Genomic DNA, 19,456 nt, shown 5'->3' with positions numbered 1-19,456 from the left:
AATTGTGATATCAAAATCTCGCACGACAAGGAAATCAAATGAAGTAAAATTTTCCTAATAGATACATAGCTTCTCGTAGATAAGTACAGACGTCTCGGCACCGATCAACGAGACTCTAATAAACCGGCTTGTGATTCAGGACTCCTATGAACCTAGAGCTCTAATACCAACTTGTCACGACCCCCGTTTGTCCTTCATGAACCATCGTGACGGCACCTAGTCTCTACAACTAGGTAAGCCTAACAATGCGGAAAATAAACCAATTTGCGGAAGAAATAATAAAACAAATAGTGAAATAAAATAGTGTTTAAAAGTGCCGCTCGACATACACAATATCAACTATAGAAATCTAAATACATTTCCCAAAACCCGAAATCTCATGATTACAAGACTTTGAATGTCTACAAGTATCTAACTCCAGAATATCTAACAAAAGGAAAGAAAATACAGAAGGGTTAATACTTAAAAGGGGGAGTAGAAAGAGACTCTTCGGTCTACGGACACGGCAGATATACCTCAGAGTCTCTACAAGCGCCTCGGCTCAAGCGTGATAAGTCTGAGTGGAGGTACTTGGATCTGCACATGAAAAATATGCACAAAACGGGTATGAGTATACCACAACGGTACTTAGTAAGTGCCAAGCCTAACCTCGGTCGGGTAGTGACGAGGAAGTTTAGGGCCCTACTGAGATTAAATGAAATATAAGATGCGAGAATATAAGATAAAGCAGTACAGTTGAAAGATAACAATGAGAATCAATACAGGATAATAAGGATAACTACAACTGAAATGGAGGCAGAAACAATCACCAGGAATACCATTCTTCACAAAGATAATAACCGGGGATCTCTCAGTATACCGAGGATCTCTTAGTACCCTCAATATATGCCAGGGATCTCTTGGTATCACGAGGATCTCTTGGTATCCTCAATATATATGCTGGGGATCTCTCGGTATCCTACACGTTAGCTCAAATCATAAAATACATATGGGGAATCTCCCGGGATGCCGTCCCGTAGTCCCAAAGTAAAACACACAATAATAATACAAGGAATACTTAATTAAACTCAATTTCGTACCAAGTAAAATATGTAATTCTAATCTAACATGCTTCACATATTACAAATAAGGCAGTCCAAACAATAAGGCAATTAAGTCAATTAAACATGCTTCTCTAAGCTAACATCAGGCTTAAATTTCAAGTAGAATAAGCAGGAAAGGAAAACACAACTAAAACTACTTTAGTGAAAATAGAATTTTCAACAATTAGCACAAGTACACACTCGCCACCTCACGTACAAGGCATTTCAACTACCACAATACCAAATTCTAAGGGGAATATCCTCCACACAAGGTTATGCAAGCCACTTACCTCGAACCAACTCAAAATCAACCCGAAACCACACTTTTTCCACAAGTACTCGACTCCAAATGGCCCAAATCTATTTAATTCAATTGCATGATGTAAATAACACTTCAAGTAACTGATTCCATAAAGAAATTCTAAGCTAATATGCGAAATTATGAAAAATTACCAAAACGCCCCTCGGGCCCACATCTCAGAATCGGATAAAATTTATATTTTCAGAATTTTCATACTCTTACGAGTCTATACATAACAAGAATACTGAAATCGGAGTTCAATTGACCCCTCAAATACCCATTTTAAGGTCTCTTAATCTCAAGCCCTAATTACCCATTTTGCACTGATTTTTCCCAAATTTTTCACCACTAATTAGACCTTTAATCACATATAAATGAGTTATGAAGTCAAAAATATTACCTCCAAGTGATTCCCCTTTGGTTTCCTAAAAAATCTCCCTCAAACGCTTCAATCCCGTTCAAAAATGATGGAAAAATGAAGAAGGGTCGCGGATGGGCTATTTAAATACTGCCCAGATATTCCTTCTTCGCGAACGCGGAAGGACCCTCGCGTTCGCGAAGTACAACTTCGCTTGGGTCTAACTTCTTTCATCGCGAACGCGATTCCCAGGCCGCGAATGCGATGCAACATTTCCTCCAGCTTCGCGAACGCGGGAGAATCGTCGCGAGCGCGAAGCATTAAAACTCCCCCCAGCCCAGCTCCTCTTCGCGAACGCGAGACCCCACTCACGAACACAAAGAAGGAAACCAGAACTGGGCAGCTGCAACTTTTCTACAATTCTAACAAGTTCCAAAATGTTCCGTTGTGCATCCGAGAAACACCCGAGGGCCCCGGGACCTCAACCAAACATGCCAACCAATCCTAAATCATCATTCAAACTTGTTCCAATCTTCGGAGCGCTCAAAACAACATCAAAACACTAATTTAGCATCGGATTCAAGCCTAAGAACTTCAAAACTCTCAAAATATGCTTTAGATCAAAAAGCCTATCAACCCTCGTCCGAATGACCCGAAATTTTGCACACACGTCACATTCAAAACTACGGAGCTACTCCAACTTCCGGAATTCCATTCCGACGCTCAGATCAAAATCTCGCTATCGAACCGGAAATTTCAAAAATTCAACTTTCGCCATTTCAAGCCTAAATTAGCTAACAGACCTCCAAAACAAAATCCGAACACGCTCCTAAATCCGAAATCACCCAATGGAGCTAACGGAACCATCAGAATTCCATTCCGAGGCTGTCTTCACACTGTTCCGACTACGGTCAAATTTTCAAAACTTAAGCTCTCATTTAGGGACTAAGTGTCCCAAAACTCTTCGAAACTCCAAATAATTCCTCCCGACAACTCACAATAGCAGAAACAAACATGGGGAAAGCAGTTAATAGGGGATCGGGGCATAAATTCTTAAAATGACCGGCCGGGTCATTTCATCCTCCCACACTTAAACATTCGTTCGTCTTCGAACGAGCATAGAGATATACCTGAAGTAGTGAAAAGATGAGGGTAACGGCTGCGCATATCCTGCTCGATCTCCCAGGTCGCCTCCTCGATCGGTTGACCCCGCCATTTAACCTTTACTGATGTAATGTTCTTTGACCCTAGCTTTCTAACTTGCCTGTCCAATATTGCCACTGGCTCCTCAACATAAGATAGATCCCTTGTCCAGCTAGAATGAACTGAAATCCAACACGTGCGACGGATCACCGTGATACCTCCGGAGCATCAAAACATGAAATACCGGATGAACTCCTGCCAAATTGGGAGGTAAGGCAAGCTCATAAGCAACCTTCCCAACACGCCGCAATATCTCAAAAGGGCCAATAAACCTCGGACTCAACTTCCCTTTCTTCCCAAATCTCATAACGCCCTTCATAGTCGAAACTCGAAGCAGAACCCGCTCTCCAACCATATAGGAAACATCACGAACCTTCCAGTTCACGCAACTCTTCTGTTCGGACTGGGCTGTACGGAGTCTATCCTGGATCACCTTAACCTTCTCCAAAGCATCCTGAACCAAGTCTGTGCCCAATAATCTAGCCTCACCCGGCTCAAACCACCCACCGGGGATCTACACCACCTACCATATAAAGCCTCATACGGTGCCATCTGAATGTTGGACTGATAGCTGTTGTTGTAGGCAAAATCCGCCAATAGAAAGAACTGATCCCAAGACCCTCCAAACTCAATCACACACGCACAGAGCATATCCTCAAGAATCTAAAAAGTGCGCTCGGACTGTCCGTCCGTCTGAGGGTGAAATGTTGTACTCAACTCCACCCGAGTACCCAACTCATGATGTATGGCCCTCTAGAACCGTGATGTGAACTAAGTACCTTTATCTGAAATGATGGAAACTGGAATACTATGCAGACAAACAATCTCCCGGATATAAATCTCCGCTAGATGCTCCGAAGAATATGTAGTACACACATGAATGAAATGCTTGGTCAGCCGATCCACAATCACCCAAATGGCATCGAACTTCCTCACAGTCCGTGGGATCCCAACTACAAAGTCCATGGTGATACGCTCCCACTTCCACTCCGGAATCATTATCTGATGAAGTAACCTATCCGGTCTCTGGTGCTCATACTTCACCTGCTGAAAATTGAGGCACCGAGCTACAAACCCAACTATATATTTCTTCATCTGCCTCCACCAATAGTGCTTCCTCAAATCATGGTACATCTTCGCGGCACCCGAATGAATGGAATACCGCGAACTATGAGCCTCCTCTAGAATCAACTCCCGAAGCCCATCAACATTGGGTACACAAATCCGACCCTGCATCCTCAATACCCCATCATCACCAATTGTCACATCTCTGGCATCACCGTGCTGCACCTTGTCCTTGAGGACAAGCAAATGCGGATCATCAAATTGACGCTCCCTGATACGATCAAATAATGAAGACTAAGAAACCATGCAAGCTAGAACCCGACTGAGCTTCGAAAGATCTAATCCCACAAACTAGCTAGCTAAGGCCTGAACAATCATCGCCATAGGCCTCTCCGATGCTGGTAAATAAGCCAAACTTCCCAAACTATCTGCCCGGCGACTCAAAGCATCGACCACCACGTTGGCCTTGCCCGGGTGATACAAAAATAGTGATATCATAGTCCTTCAGCAACTCTAACCACCTCCTCTGGCGCAAATTAAGATCCTTTTGCTTGAACAGGTGTTGCAAGCTCCGATGGTCAGTATAAATCTCACAAGGCACACCGTATAAGTAATGACGCCAAATCTTCAAGGAGTGAACAATTGCAGTTAATTCAAGGTCATGGATATGATAATTCTTCTCATGTACTTTCCACTGCCTGGATGCGTAGGCAATTACCCTACCGTCCTGCATCAATACCGCTCCAAGTCCAATCCTCGAGGCATCACATTAGACGGTATAAGACCCCAAACCTGTAGGCAATATCAAAACTGGGGTTGTAGTCAAAGTTGTCTTGAGCTTATGAAAGCTCACCTCACACTCTTCCATCCACTGGAACGGAGCACCCCTTCTGGGTCAATATGGTCATAGGGGCTGCAATCGATGAAAACCCCTCAAAAAACGTCGGTAATAACCTGCCAAGCCAAGAAAACTGCGGATCTCTATAGCTGAGGATGGTCTGGGCTAACTCTGCACTGCCTCTACTTTCTTCAGATCCACTTGAATACCCTCACTCGATACCGCGTGGCCCAAGAATGCCACGGAATCCAACCAAAATTCACATTTTGAGAACTTAGCATATTACCATTTTTCCCTCAAAGTCTGGAGCACTGTCCTCAGGTGCTGCTCATGATCTTCCCGACTCCGGGAATACACCAGAATATCATCAATAAAGACAATGACGAACGAGTCAAGATACGGACGGAACACACTGTGCATCAAATGCATGAAGGTTGTTGGGGCATTGGTCAGCCCAAATGACATAACAAGGAACTCGTAATGACTATACCGAGTCCTAAAAGCAGTCTTCGGGATATCTGGCTCCCGAATCTTCAACTTATGGTAACCTGAGCGCAAGTCAATCTTAGAAAACACCCGTGCGCCCTGAAGCCGGTCAATCAGATCATCAATCTGAGGCAAAGGATAACGGTTCTTCACTGTAACTTTGTTCAACTGGCGATAATCAATACACATACATATAGAACCATCCTTTTTCTTCATAAACAAGACAGGAGCACCCCAAGGTAATACACTGGGCCGAATGAAACCCTTATCAAGCAATTCCTGTAACTGATCCTTCAACTCAAGAGAGGCCATACGATACGGAGGTATAGAAATGGGCTGAGTGCCCGACAACAGATCAATGCCAAAATCAATATCTCTATCGGGCGGCATGCCCGGAAGATCAGCTGGAAACACATCAGGAAAATCCCGTACTACTGGGACTGAATCAACTGTAGGGGTATCAACACTAACATCTCTCACGTAAGCTAGATACGCGTCACACCACTTCTCAACCATTCACTGAGCCTTAAGGAAAGAAATAACTCTACTGGAAGTGTGATCTAAAGCACCCCTCCACTTAACACGGGGTATACCTGGCATAGCCAGCGTCACAGTTTTGGCATGACAATCAAGAATAGCATAATGGGGCGACAACCAGTCCATGCCCAAGATAATATCAAAATCTACCATACTGAGCAACAATAAATCGGATCTGATCTCAAAACCACTTAGAGCAACCAAACATGACCGATAAAAGCGGTCCACAACAAGAAAATCTCCCACATGAGTAGAAACGTAAACAAGAGAACTCAAAGAATCCCGAGGTACACCTAAATGCGGAGCAAAATAGGAAGACACATAAGAATAAGTGGAGTGTGGATCGAATAGAACCTATGCATCTCTGTGACAAACCAGGACAATAACTGTGATGACAGAATCGTAGGCAACAGCCTTGGTACGGGTAGGAAGGACATAGTATCTGGCATGGCCTCCCCTCTAGGGTGACCTCTACCTCCCCGACCTCCACCTCTAGCTGGCTGAGCAGGTGGGGTAGCAACTGGTGCTATAATCATAGCCTAAGAACACTACGGGGCACGCTGTGGCTGAGAAGTCTATGGAGGTGCACCCCTCCTAAGCCTGGGGAAGTACCTCACCACGTGGCATATGTCACCACACTCAAAACAAACTCGCAGCTGACGTGGCAGTGGAAACTGTGCGGTACATGTACTTTGAGACCCCTAAACACCTGAAACACTATGTGAAGTCTGAGATGAAAACTGAGCTGGTTGACCCACAAAACCTGTACCATGCCATACTCTTCCTCCAAAATAAGGACCAATGGGTATCTCCGGTCTACGAGGTCTCCTCACTTCCCTATACTCCCTCTCCTGACCTTGTCTGTCCTCTATTCGGCGAGAGATCCTCTCCACCCGCCGGAATAGGACCACAGGCTGTGTCGCTATGACACCTGGAACCTGACCAATGTGAACTCGCTGCTCTGGAGTGGGGACGGCGGAAGTCTGGGTCCCTCCCCCGATCTGTGAAGTAGTTGGTACAACCTAAATGAACCCTTCCTGAACCAATGTATCAAACATGCTCAGGAATTGTGCTAAGGTCTCTTGAAGTGTTGGAGTAGTAGTAGTAGGCGTATCAGGTGCCTAGGCTCCAGTTGGAGCTACTGGTGGCTCCTCGGTGGAAGCTCGTGCGGGTGTCTGGTCATCTCCGGTAGTACGTGGCCTCACTATCTGTGAGAGAATGGAAGATAGAGGTTTAGAATTAGAGATGTCAAGAATCTCACATGACAGAAAAGTCAAATGAAGTGGAATTTTCCTAACAATTACATAGCCTCTCGTAGATAAGTACATACGTCTCCGTACCGATCCACGAGACTCTAATAAACTTGATATTGATTCATGACTCCTATGAACCTAGAGCTCTAATACCAACTTTTCACGACCCCAGTTCGCCCTCCGTGAACTATCGTGATGACACCTAGTCTCTACGACTAGGTAAGCCTAACAAATGCGGAAAAGAAACAATTTGCGAAAAGAAAATAATATAAAACCGAAATAACAAAATGAAATAGTGTTTAAGATGCCGTCTGGCACATAACAGTACAAAATCTCAACCTAACACTCCCAAAATCCGGAACCCCATGAATCACAAGCTAAGAGATACATAAGAAGCTCTAACTCTAGAAATGTTTAACAAAAAGGGAAGATACTGAAGGGCTATACTATTACAGAAAGATAGAAAGGGACTCCTCGATCTGCAAACGCAACAGATATACCTCGAAGTCTCTACAGAAGCGCCTCGCCTCAAGGATGATAAGCCTGAGTGTAAGTACCTGGATCTGCACATGAAAAACATGCACAGAAAGGGCATGAGTACACCACAACGGTACTCAGTAAGTGCCAAACCTAACCTCGGCCGAGTAGTGACGAAGAAGGTCAGGGCCCTACTAAGGTTAAATAAAATATAAGACTTAACAGTATAGAGTAAGACAGTATTATTAAGTGCAACATTAAGGAAATAACATAGAATAGAAAGAACAACAACAATTATAACAGAGACAAAATAATCACGGAAAGAAGTACAGCTCAACACGGAGATAACAACCGGGTATCTCCCAGGATATCGTCCTGTAGTCCCTAAATATAAATATCCAGTGGATCTCCCGGGTGCAATCCCGTAGTCCAACTCACAATGTGCGAGGATCTACCAGAAATCCGATCCGTAGTCCCAAATGTAAATATCCAGTACAGGGGGAATCTACCAGGTGCAGTCCCGTAGTTCCAAAGTAAATGTGTAGGAGGATCTACCGGAATACAAATCCGTAGTCCCAAAGTAAAAATACAAGGGGATCTACCGGGATACCGACCCGTAGTCCCAAAGTAAATGTGCAGGGGGATCTAAGGGGATACCGTCCCGTAGTCCCAAAGTAAACACACAACAACAACACGAAGAATACACAGTTCAATTCAAATCCCATACTAAGGAAAAACAGGTACTTCTAGCCTAGCATATTGCACATACTCCAAATAGGGCAGTTGAGCAAGTAAAACAATTAAGTCAATTAGACATGCTTCCCTAAGCTAACAACATGCTTAAATTACAAGTAGTATAAACAGCAAAAGAACAACAACAACAACAACCCAGTATAATCCCACTTAGTGGGGTCTGGGGAGGGTAGTGTGTACGCAGACCTTAACCCTACCCTAGGGTAGAGAGACTGTTTCCAAATAGACCCCCGACATCCTTCCTTCCAAGAACTTCCCACCTTGCTCTTGAGGAGACTCGAACTCAACAACCTCTCGGTTGGAAGTGGGGGTTGCTTACTATCAGAGCAACCCCTCTTGTCATAGCAAAAGAAACACAATTAAAATTACTTAAAGAAAACTGAATTTTCAACAATTAGCACAAGTACGCACTCGTCACCTCACATACAATGCATTTCAAATATCAATAATACCAAATCCTAAGGGGAGTTTCCCCACACAAGGTTAGGCAAGCCACTTACCTCGAACTGACTCAAAATCAACCCGAAACCACGTTCTTGCCACAAGTACTCGACTCCAAATGACCCAAATCTATTCAATTCAAATGAATAATGTAAATAACACTTCAAGTAACTGATTCTACAAATAAATTCTAAACTAATACGCGAAATTAGGTAAAATAACCAAAACGCCCCTCAGACCCACGTCTCAGAATCGGGTAAAATTTATATTTTCAGAATCTTTGTACTCTCACGAGTCCAATCATGCCAAAATTATCCAAATCCAATGTCAATTCCCCAATCAAAACTTGAATTTTTGGTCTAAGAACTTTCCCCCAATTTTCATACAAATTCAGAAATTAAATGATGAATTCATGTTTAGATTAATGGGTTACAAGCAAAAAGGAGTTAAGAATTGTTACCCAATCGATATCTCTGAAAATCCCTCAAAACCTCGCTCAAATCCGAGCCCCCAAGCTTAAGTTTTGATAAAAATGGCTAACCCTCGTTTTTGAAATGTTTAATACTGCCCAGGTGGTTGTATATCGCAATCGCGTAAAATAAGCTGCGATTGCGAAGAGGAAAATCTGATGTCTCCTGAACTGGGCTATGCGAACGGATGATGAAGCACACGAACGCGGAAGAGGGAAAGGCAGGCTTACGCGTTCGCGGACAGGACAATGCGAACGCGTAGAGGAAATGGTCACAGTACCCCCCGCTCCTAGTTCTACTACGCGAATAGAGGGATGCGAACGCGAAGGAGGAGGGGGCAGACTTCCGCGATCGTGAGCGAAAACATGAGAGCGCGAAGAAAAATTAAATCATCCTCCGAAATTACGCTACGCGAACACGGAGGGAAGGGCGCGAATGCGATTAAGGAAACCAGATACCAGCAGTTCTGCAATTCCAACAAGTCCCAAAATGACCCGTTGAGCATCCGAAACACACCCGAGGCCCCCTGGACCTCAACCAAACATGCCAACCAATCCTAAAACATCATTCAAACTTGTTCCAATCTTCGGAACGCTCAAAACAACATCAAAACACCAATTTAACATCGGATTAAAGCCTAAGAATTCCAAAAACTCTCAAATTACGCTTTCGATCAAAAAGTCTATCAAACCTCGTCTGAATGACCTGAAATTTTGCACACACGTCACATTCAACACTACAGAGCTACTCCAACTTCCAGAATTTCATTCTGATCCCGATATCAAAATCTCACTATCGAACCAGAAACTTCAAAAATTTAACTTTCGGCATTTCAAGCTTAAATTAGTTACGGACCTCCAAAACACAATCCGAACACGCCCCTAAGCCCGAAATCACCCAACGAAGATAAAAGAACCAACAGAATTCCATTCTGAGGCTGTCTTCACACTGCTCCGACTACGATCCAATTTCTATAACTTAAACTCTCATTTAGGGACTAAGTGTCCCAAAACTCTCCGAATCTCAAACCAAACATCCCGGCAAATCAAAATAGTAGAAACAAATACGGGGAAATCAGTTAATAGGTGATCAGGGCGTTAATTCTTAAAACGACCGGTCGGGTTGTTACAGTCTTGAATGTTTCTTAAAGCATAATAATCAATTCGATATTGATGGTTTAGATTTATTTTTTGAAATAAGGTATTAACAAAATTGTACAATTGGAAGATAACAACTTAATTAATACACTTAATCAAATAAAAAGATTTAATTCTTTTACAAATGTCTAAATTGCTTGTGGAATAATGTTCATAACTCATGTTATCGTTGCTTCAGCGGAAAGAAGTTTTCAAAATTAAAATTGATAAAATCTATCTAAGAACAACAATGTCACAAAAAAGGTTAAATGGATTAGCTATATTGTCAATTGAGAAATACTTATTAGGAGTTACTGATTATAAGAAAATTATTAATAACTATGTGTCTAAGAAAAGCTAAAAAAATAGACTACAAATAAATAATTAAAAAAATTAAAAAGTTAAGGCCCCTCATAAAGTTTGACTTTAGGCCATAAAATTTGTTGGGCCTCCTCTGGGTTTTGGGGTTTTCCGGATTTTTTTCTTGCATGAATATTATTTCAATCTTACCTTGTTAAATTTTTGATAAGTAAATATATGTTTAGTAAAATTAACAAAAATGACAAACATATGATCTATAATTTTCTTAGTAACATATGATAGTTATTTTTTTAGTCGTCTGACAATAATTTTTCGTTGATGTACTCTTTCAAGGTTAACTGAATTTAATAATTAATCATAAAAATCAATATGATACATATATAATGATATATTCTATTTAATTTTAAATTATCAAAATACCACTTCAAATTCGAAAAGGATGTAAAAATTTAATAGATATCTTGACATATCAATATGGAAGAATACAGAGATTGACACATTTCACTAATATTTGATAAGAATGTGATCATACAACCCATTATTTAAAGATAATAAAAATAAAGCACTTCATATTTATTTAAATGTTACATCCCATGAGAGAATCACAAATATTTCTAGACATTTTTTTAAACAAAATTCTATAAAAAGTCTTAAAGTATATATAAAAATTATATATTTATATGTTGGTTTGATTCGATTTTTTTTACTCAGTATCAAACCAAATCAAACCAAACCTAATCGTATTTTTAATCGGTTTGGTTTGACTTTTCGATTTGATGCGATATTCCGGTTCGGTCTGTACACCCTATCAATAAGGCTCTTGGAGAGTTCATTCACACGTACAAGAATTTTTAGCTTGTAAGCCCCCATATCTGTCGGACGCATAAACATTAGAGTAAGGAGAAGGAAGATTAGTGTATAAGCTTTTATATTGATTACTCTATGCTTCATTGCTCAAGGTATATTCTTTTGAATTGTGTAGTGACTACACACTTGAAAGTATTTTGTGTTAGAAACTAAGGCACAATATTTACTCTGTGAATTTTATTCACATATATACAGTTGTGAATTAGCATCGCTAGTATCCTTTACATTATTTTCTAACATAATTATGAAGGAATTATATCTTAAATTATTTTGAGAACACTTTTGTCACTACAAATAACTTTAATAATCGTGTTACTAATAAACATCTTAGGGGTCGTTTGGTATGAGGGATAAGTAAAAATAGTGTTGGGATAAAAAATTAATACCACCTTAATATTTTGTTTGGTTAGCAAACCTGGGATAAGTTATCCCGGAATTAAAATTAAAATTAGTGTCGGGATAACTTATACCTTGTAGGGAGTTGGAAAATTAGTGTCGGGATAACTTATACCTTCTTCTTAGAAATTATGCAATGCATGCCTTTAATATAGCATATCAAACCGTGGATAAAAAATAATATTAAGATAACTAATCACAGTATAACTTATCCCAGCATAACCTGTATTCAAATCAAACGACCCCTTATTGTTCGAATCTCTCTAAATCGAGCATAGCACCATAGCACTATCTTAAGCAGGATTTTATGCTGGGATTGTTTTATCTAATCCTTCCAGCCATATTCTTAGGCTGGACAACTAAAATGTAATAGAAACAGAAAATAGAGAACCATGGAACATTGACCCTTAATTGGACCGACTAGATTTTACGTTTGCGAAAATACCACCTTTTAAACATTTTACAAAAATAAATAAATAAATTAAAAATAAAAAAAATTCTGCATCGTTAATCTTTCCACTCTGAGCATCTTTTGACTATAGTAAACTTCAACTCCACTTTCTGAGACCAAAAGTTTATCCCTCTAGAACGAATAAAGAAGTTAAGAGGGTCTCTGGAAGTTGATATTAGCTAATAGGGTCTTGATAGTAAGAACCATCCAATCTAACCTAAATTCATAAGATCGGGGAAGGAACAAGGAAGCAAAAGTTGATATTAACTTCTTGTAGCAACTAACCTAATATACTCGTAATTGTTAATCAGCTGACAGTAAATTTCTTCTTATGATTTTTCAGTGTAGACAAAGTGGTGCTTAGCAGATGAAGTACTCGTGTGGTTTCTAATGCTGAAACAACAAAATATTGGCAAACTCAACTTAAAAAATTAGGCAGTAAATAGATATTCTTCACCACCATAACTACTAACATTGTAAACAAAATTTGGAACTAAAATGCAAATTTGCAACTGATGCCGAGAAGAACTAGTAGTCTCAACTTCATAACAGCACATAGGGAGAAAAAAACAAGCTCAGAAACAAAGTAAAATCAATAGCCTCCCTTCAAATCGTTGACCACGTCATATGGTATGGGAGTAACAGTTTCCAAAGTAGCACCTTCAACCATGAACCCTGGTTTGGGTCCTTGAGGTTGCCTCTTTGTGCTGATGACCTCACCCCTCGCCTTAGCCTCGGCCTTTAGCTGATCGTTCTTCTTGATTCTTTCCTTGACTTCTTCGGTGCACCGGGAAAGCTGAACATGCTCAATCCTCACATGGATCCTCTTCCGGAGGACTTTGTTACGAACCTGAAGTCCATAATAAGCAATCACATTAAATGCAGCACAAAAGAGTCAGTGAACCAAAGGAATAAAACACATCTATCATTCACTAGTCCTTTTTTGGCAAAAATATCAGTGGATGAATTGAAAAGATAGTTGTATTCAGTTTGCATCATCACCTGAATAACATGAAAATAGAGAGTGTCATGTTATGGAGGAAAATGTTTTCTAGTGTTTGGTTGCGTATAAAAGGGGTTGAAGAAGACTTGGGATCTTTGTAAAGACAAATGATTGCGTTAGTAGGTGAAGGGGCGGGATGTCACATTCTCCATTTTGGTGGATACAATTCCCTTGGAGACGACCTTTATCTAGAAACTGTTCACGGGAAATGGAGATTCCGAAGGATTAAGCTGGAATAGCAGAATCACTATGATTGTTCTGAATAGCTATCCAGTATTTTTTTCTTAGCTATGTAGTGTGTAGCCGTGAAACTATACAGTCGGAGCTCAGTTAGTATGAGCAATTAATATTTATTATCATTGAGCTGATACTATTTGAGATAAGGTCTCTACAAATTGTTAATCTCTATTTAGCTCCTCTGGTTCAAGAGGATCAAAATACATACTATATAACTATATTTCCAACCAAGAAAATCAAATTAACTTCACAACTTCTTATTATCCATATAAACAACACACAAAGAAACAACATTTTCAAAATTCCCAAATGAGTAAGAACCCAGATCTTACAATAAAACAAAGACCGAAAAAAGAGCAAATAAACAAACATATGGAGGGCATCAGCATATAAAATTTGCTTAAAGCAATTATGTAAGAATGACCTGTTTGTTGACTTCGACACCAACAGCGCGCTTGGTGACGTTCCAGACGCGTCCAGTACGGCCATGGTAGAACTTGTGGGGCATGCCCTTGTGAACGGCGCCGTTCACTTTGACATCAACATAGTCACCGACTTTGAAGATCCTGAGATAGGTGGAAAGAGGGATTACTCCCTTCTTTCTGAAGGCGCGAGAGAATGAATCCCTCGTCCGAGACCTTAATCCATGGCCGGCCGGCATTTTCCTCTGCGGAGTGCTCTGTCTGTGTTTCTGTGAAGAGAAAGGAAGAAATTGACGAAACACTACACTATATGTATAAATGTCTGTTGCAGCTAGGGTTTGTATCGGTTTGGACCCGGAGAGGGAATGTGGGCTTTTGCTTGTTCTGGACTATATTTGGGATGATGGATACAAAAGGGACTTTTTTGGGGTGGTATTAGCAAAATGTTCCTAAAATTAGCGGTATTTAAAAAAGTGACCCCAGATTCGCACAAGCTCTTCAGGGGTTTCTTTACTGGATTAAATTATTTGTTGAAAAATCTATCGGATTGTCGTACTTTTGCTCTTCAGGATTTCTTTACCAATCCGATAGAGTTGATGCTATTACTACTTTACCTATCTGTTAAGTTGTTCATCAAAATCTACCCAATATTCATACTTCAGCTCTTCAGGAATCTCTACTAGATTAGTAGGGTTGATGCTAATTTTCTCTACCTATTTTTTAAGTTTTTTTATTGAAGTCTACCAGATTAGCACACTAATTCTAGGTTATTTTAACAAAGTTTTCTTCGAATTTGCTACTTAATTTCGATCAAAACACCCCAAATCTGTTCCAAATGATCTCAAATATGAAACAAAGCATTCAAATACCAATATAAATAATCCTAAATTACCAATTTAGTCAAATAACTTCAAATCAAAAAGACCAAATTTGTCTTCTTCAATACTTTTAAGGCCTGACAATAGAGTTTTGAGAATTTTTATAGTAAATCACTAAAATCTGTATTTGAACTATAAACTTAAGCACAAGTTATCAATATTCAAACTATTTTTAACAATAATTGATTAGTAACTTCAATTTTCCACCACCAAATAAGAATTTCAAGCTTTAAAAATTGAAGAACTATGGTATTCAAGTAAAAAGGGGACATTTTACTAAGATCGTAAAGAAATGGGCCATTTCGCCATGATCAGTCCCTTTGGGGGACACGACGTGCAAATTTTTGCTATATTTGATTATATTGGTCTACTATACTGGATAAGTTGTTGGGCTTATGAGAGAAATGCCCTAATGGCAAGGATAAATAACGCTTCGCTGCCCCTCTTCTGCTATTTTCCCAAACCGTGCCCATTCTTTCTTCTTCTTCTTCTTCACATTTCAGCTTTAATATTCCATCCAAAATTACTGAAATCCTCATCCAAATCATCTCAAGCTTCAGAACCAATCAAACTGGATCATTTTAAGTATCTTTTAACAACACCCATCAATTTCTTACAGTAAATTCTTAGATTCAGTCTCAAACTCAAGCTTCAAATTCTTAATAATATTGGTCTCGAATTTTCTCCAAATTAATCGTCGATTTCAGATGCATTTTATCATTTGAAGCTTACCTACTTACACCAGGTTCAAAGTTTAGCACGCCAGATGTTCGATACGGAAATTTAAAGCTGAAATACCAAATTTTAATAACAGCGCGTTTCTAAATTTTTCACCCAAATTTCACCCAAAATCAATATTGTAATCCAAGTTTAAGAACCAATAATGATTTTTCACTCGATTTCAGTATGAACAAGCATAAATTTCAGGTTTCATCCCCTAAAATAAAATTTTAAAGTTCCAAGTTAAAGAATAATGGAGTTTCTCGAATTTTTCCCCGACTTTGACCCGCCTATCATTAGTTATTCAAAATTTTAGCTTTAAATTTCACTTTGAATCTGGTCGAACATAATAAACCATACGAGGCAAGTCCAAAATAAAGGATTTTGCTATGTAATTACTGGACATGTTCAAAAGATTGAGATTCAATTTGAAGCTGAAGCAAGCCAATGAAATTTTTAGCTAAAGTATAACTTTGATTGAAATTTTAATTTTTTTTGTGGTGATTTCAAATATACGTATAATGTAAAATATACTTCTATGTGGACAATAATTTCCTATCATGACCCACAATTTCACCAACAGTCATGATGATACCTAACACGCTGGCTAAATTAGACAATCATGCAACTATCTAATGAATAGCATAAATAAAGCATTATATCAAGTCTAAATGAGATTCATAGCATAATAAAATCAAGAACTCATATAAATACGAGAAACAATAATACATCTCCCTAGAAACTAGTATCAATGAGTACATGAGCTCTAAGAGTATCGAAATACAATAACTAGAAATAAATACATCACCGTCTGAAATAAATAACAGCTCTGATACATGAAAGGAAAGGTGCCGCTAGTTTTATGTTATGACAAGAACTAACCAAAGAAAACAGGATTAATCCCACTTTTTGTCCTTTTCTTTTCTTAGGTTTGCTAGATAGAAAGAAGGCGAAGAGCGCAATAAGGTAATTGATTCTAGTCAATCGTTTAGTTCGCCTAAAGCTTAAAGAACGTAAAGTTACCACATCAAGTCAATGACTGCCACGTGTCAAGAAGAATTCAGAGGTGTGCTGAGTGCGGTTGTTCTCAGCTCTTTAGCGCCCTATGGCTCTGCTACCGTGATGCTTGGCTGAGACTCCCTACCGATGTATCGATCCCACACATTTAGACCAATCCTAGCGGACAGGACAAAACTTCCCTTGAAGAAAGCCAGCCTAAGGGAACTGGATTGGTCATTCCACGTTCGAGGCCTGCGGATAGACAGGCTACATTACCTCGAGTCTCCCGGGTATAGCCATAAATCTAAGCCTCAACTCTATTGGTACCAACACTTAGATCTGCACAGAATGTCTAGAGTGTAGTATAAGTACAACTTATCCAATATACTCAATAAGTATCAAAACTAACATCGGTGAAGTAGTGACGAGATTGGCCAACTGAGACTTACAATCATAACCTAAATAATCCGTAAATAAATACAACACAAAAATCTAGCAAAAACAGTATACAAGATGATCAGGTGTACAACTAATAGAGATAATATCATACTTTCAGATAATAAATGATCAAAGCTTATACTAGTATATCAAATCAACATATAAAGATGATATGCATCACAAAGCATTATTATAAACGCCAACAATGTGAATCTATAATGTCCATGCATGAATAAGACTTACGACCATCATCCGACACTCTTCAAATGTCCAACAAATCTACGCACACATGACCCAAGGTACAATAGATGATCACCTAACTTGGAGGGATAAATTCAAATCCATGTACCGCACGAACAATTCAACGTGCATAACATAGTCTGCACGGATAACTCACGTGCCATAACATAATCTGCACATACCATTCACATTCTATAATCATCTCAACCACACTGATAACTCACGTGCGTGCCTCAACCTTGTCACACCTCCTTTTTTACTTACACCCCGTAAAAGGGTATAAATATAAGGGAGTTTTTTCAATTAAAGGACAATCGAAACGAGATTGTTTATTTATTAAAAATTAGAGTCGCCACTAGGGATAATTTAGGGTGTCCCAAGTCACCAGTTTAAAATCCCGAATCGAGGAAAAGATTGACTCTGTACTACAGTCTGCGAACACAGAAATCCGGGTAAGGAATTCTGTTAACCTGAGAAAAGGTGTTAGGCATTCCCGAGTTCCGTGGTTTCAGCACGGTCGCTTTGATCATACTTGACTTATTAAAATTGTTTAATTACTGACTTTCGATCCTATGTGCATTTACCCTTTACCGCTTTTAAATCACTTGATTATTCGTAGTTAAAGAAGTGAGTTACGTGTACGTATACTCCTTTCTTTTGGCGCGTCAAAAATCATGTCACGCGAACGTGTCCATAATTAATAACGCTTTGTTTATTTATTTAAGAAAAATTGACTGAAGTTGCGCGGACGCATCCCTCGAGTCTCTTTAGAGTTAAATTTGCAATTACATTACGCGAACGTATATATAATTGCAATACTAATCTAAATCGGGCCTAAAACAAACTACGAGCATTATGATTCTTTAAAAGCAACATTTATGAGGGCCATGGAAGTTCGCTAAATGGCGCATCTCGAGCTATTCCAAAAGGGCTTTACTCAACTAAAACAAAATATGGATGTTTATGAATATTAACGGCCTAAGTATGCTACTATTGATCCAAACAAATAAAGTAGAAACACATTCTTGATGATTTTTTTATCATAAAAATACCATAACATATTCAAAATATGGCAATGACACTTTAATTCGATTCTCTGTGCAATTACTCCATAGCATCATACAAATTACCAACAAACAGACGTTCACATGACATTTGGGTACTCAAGGTCAATAATCACAACAAAATCATAAAATAAGTAAACAAATCAATTCACATGTAAAATAAAAGGGAAGGGGAGTATTAGCAAATGGGTAATGAATCAGTCACGAGCAAATTTATCAAAGCAGAAGGAAAACCAAAATAAGAAACTAAACCTTCAGGAGAATCTTTAACCGCAGTTCTTTCCATTACTTGATCCAATATGACATCTCCAAAATGAATTGTGAAACAATAGAGAAAGGCTAATGTTGAACAAAGAACCCGACCTCAACAAACATATCCCGGACCGGCGACCACAGACAGAAGCAAAGACGAACAACGACCTCCACGCTTACCGAAAAACTCAGATTCGAACCCAACCGTACTAAAATGACGATGTTATCACATCAATGACGACATTGGAGCAACATTAGACGCGACACACATGAAGAACTGCAAGAGAACTAACTCTGTCCAAACTCGACATAAAATCCAAGTCTTGAAAGATCTCAACTCGTCGGACATAGAAGTACTGTACACTAGTTTATTTGAAACCCGTTTCTAAAGCTAACATCAGAGGATGAGAGTGAAGAAAGCAGAACATTTTGTTTTTGACTGTGTGTATGGAGGTCGCCCTTTATTGCGTTTTTTTCCGGCCAGATCTGTCACCAAACTGTTAGCGATGACATAGGGTGAGGAAGAACGAGGGATGAGGTTGTTTCGACCATGGTTGGTCACCGGAGCTTCTGTTTCAATCCATTTCCCGCCCTGTTATTTTCGTGTATGTGTGTGTGTTCAAATGGTATAGCCAAGATGAAGCTCGGGGTGGTCGTTTGTGGACTGGTTTCCGGCAGCTGGTCTTTGTTTTTTCACTCAAGGCTACTCTATTCCTGTGAGAAGATGGGGTGAGGACGATGGGGTGGGGTTCTTTTGCTTCTCAGCGG

The 19,456-nt window shown here is 39.5% G+C and overlaps 1 protein-coding gene across 1 annotated transcript; it reads right to left on the bottom strand.

The window, feature by feature from the left end:
• Positions 1–12,844: 12,844 nt before the first annotated feature.
• LOC104215088 (large ribosomal subunit protein eL21z/eL21y-like) lies at positions 12,845–14,506 on the bottom strand. Its single transcript, XM_009764835.2, has 2 exons — positions 14,100–14,506; positions 12,845–13,285 (listed from the first exon to the last, which is right to left on the bottom strand). The coding sequence occupies exons 1-2, from the start codon at positions 14,334–14,336 to the stop codon at positions 13,028–13,030; spliced, it is 495 nt and encodes a 164-aa protein (XP_009763137.1). The 5' UTR covers positions 14,337–14,506; the 3' UTR covers positions 12,845–13,027.
• Positions 14,507–19,456: the final 4,950 nt, after the last annotated feature.

This window comes from Nicotiana sylvestris, chromosome 3 (assembly GCF_000393655.2).
Source record: "Nicotiana sylvestris chromosome 3, ASM39365v2, whole genome shotgun sequence".
NCBI lineage: Eukaryota > Viridiplantae > Streptophyta > Magnoliopsida > Solanales > Solanaceae > Nicotiana > Nicotiana sylvestris.
The sequence above is the reverse complement of the archived record's forward strand: the minus strand, read 5'-3'. Positions and strand labels throughout refer to the sequence as shown.

Excerpts from the sequence above, each read along its gene's own strand:
- LOC104215088 (XM_009764835.2), bottom strand. The coding sequence starts at position 14,336 with ATGCCGGCCGGCCATGGATTAAGGTCTCGGACGAGGGATTCATTCTCT. Across the intron at positions 13,286-14,099 it reads GTGTCGAAGTCAACAAACAG|GTTCGTAACAAAGTCCTCCG; the intron begins GTCATTCTTACA and ends TATGGACTTCAG.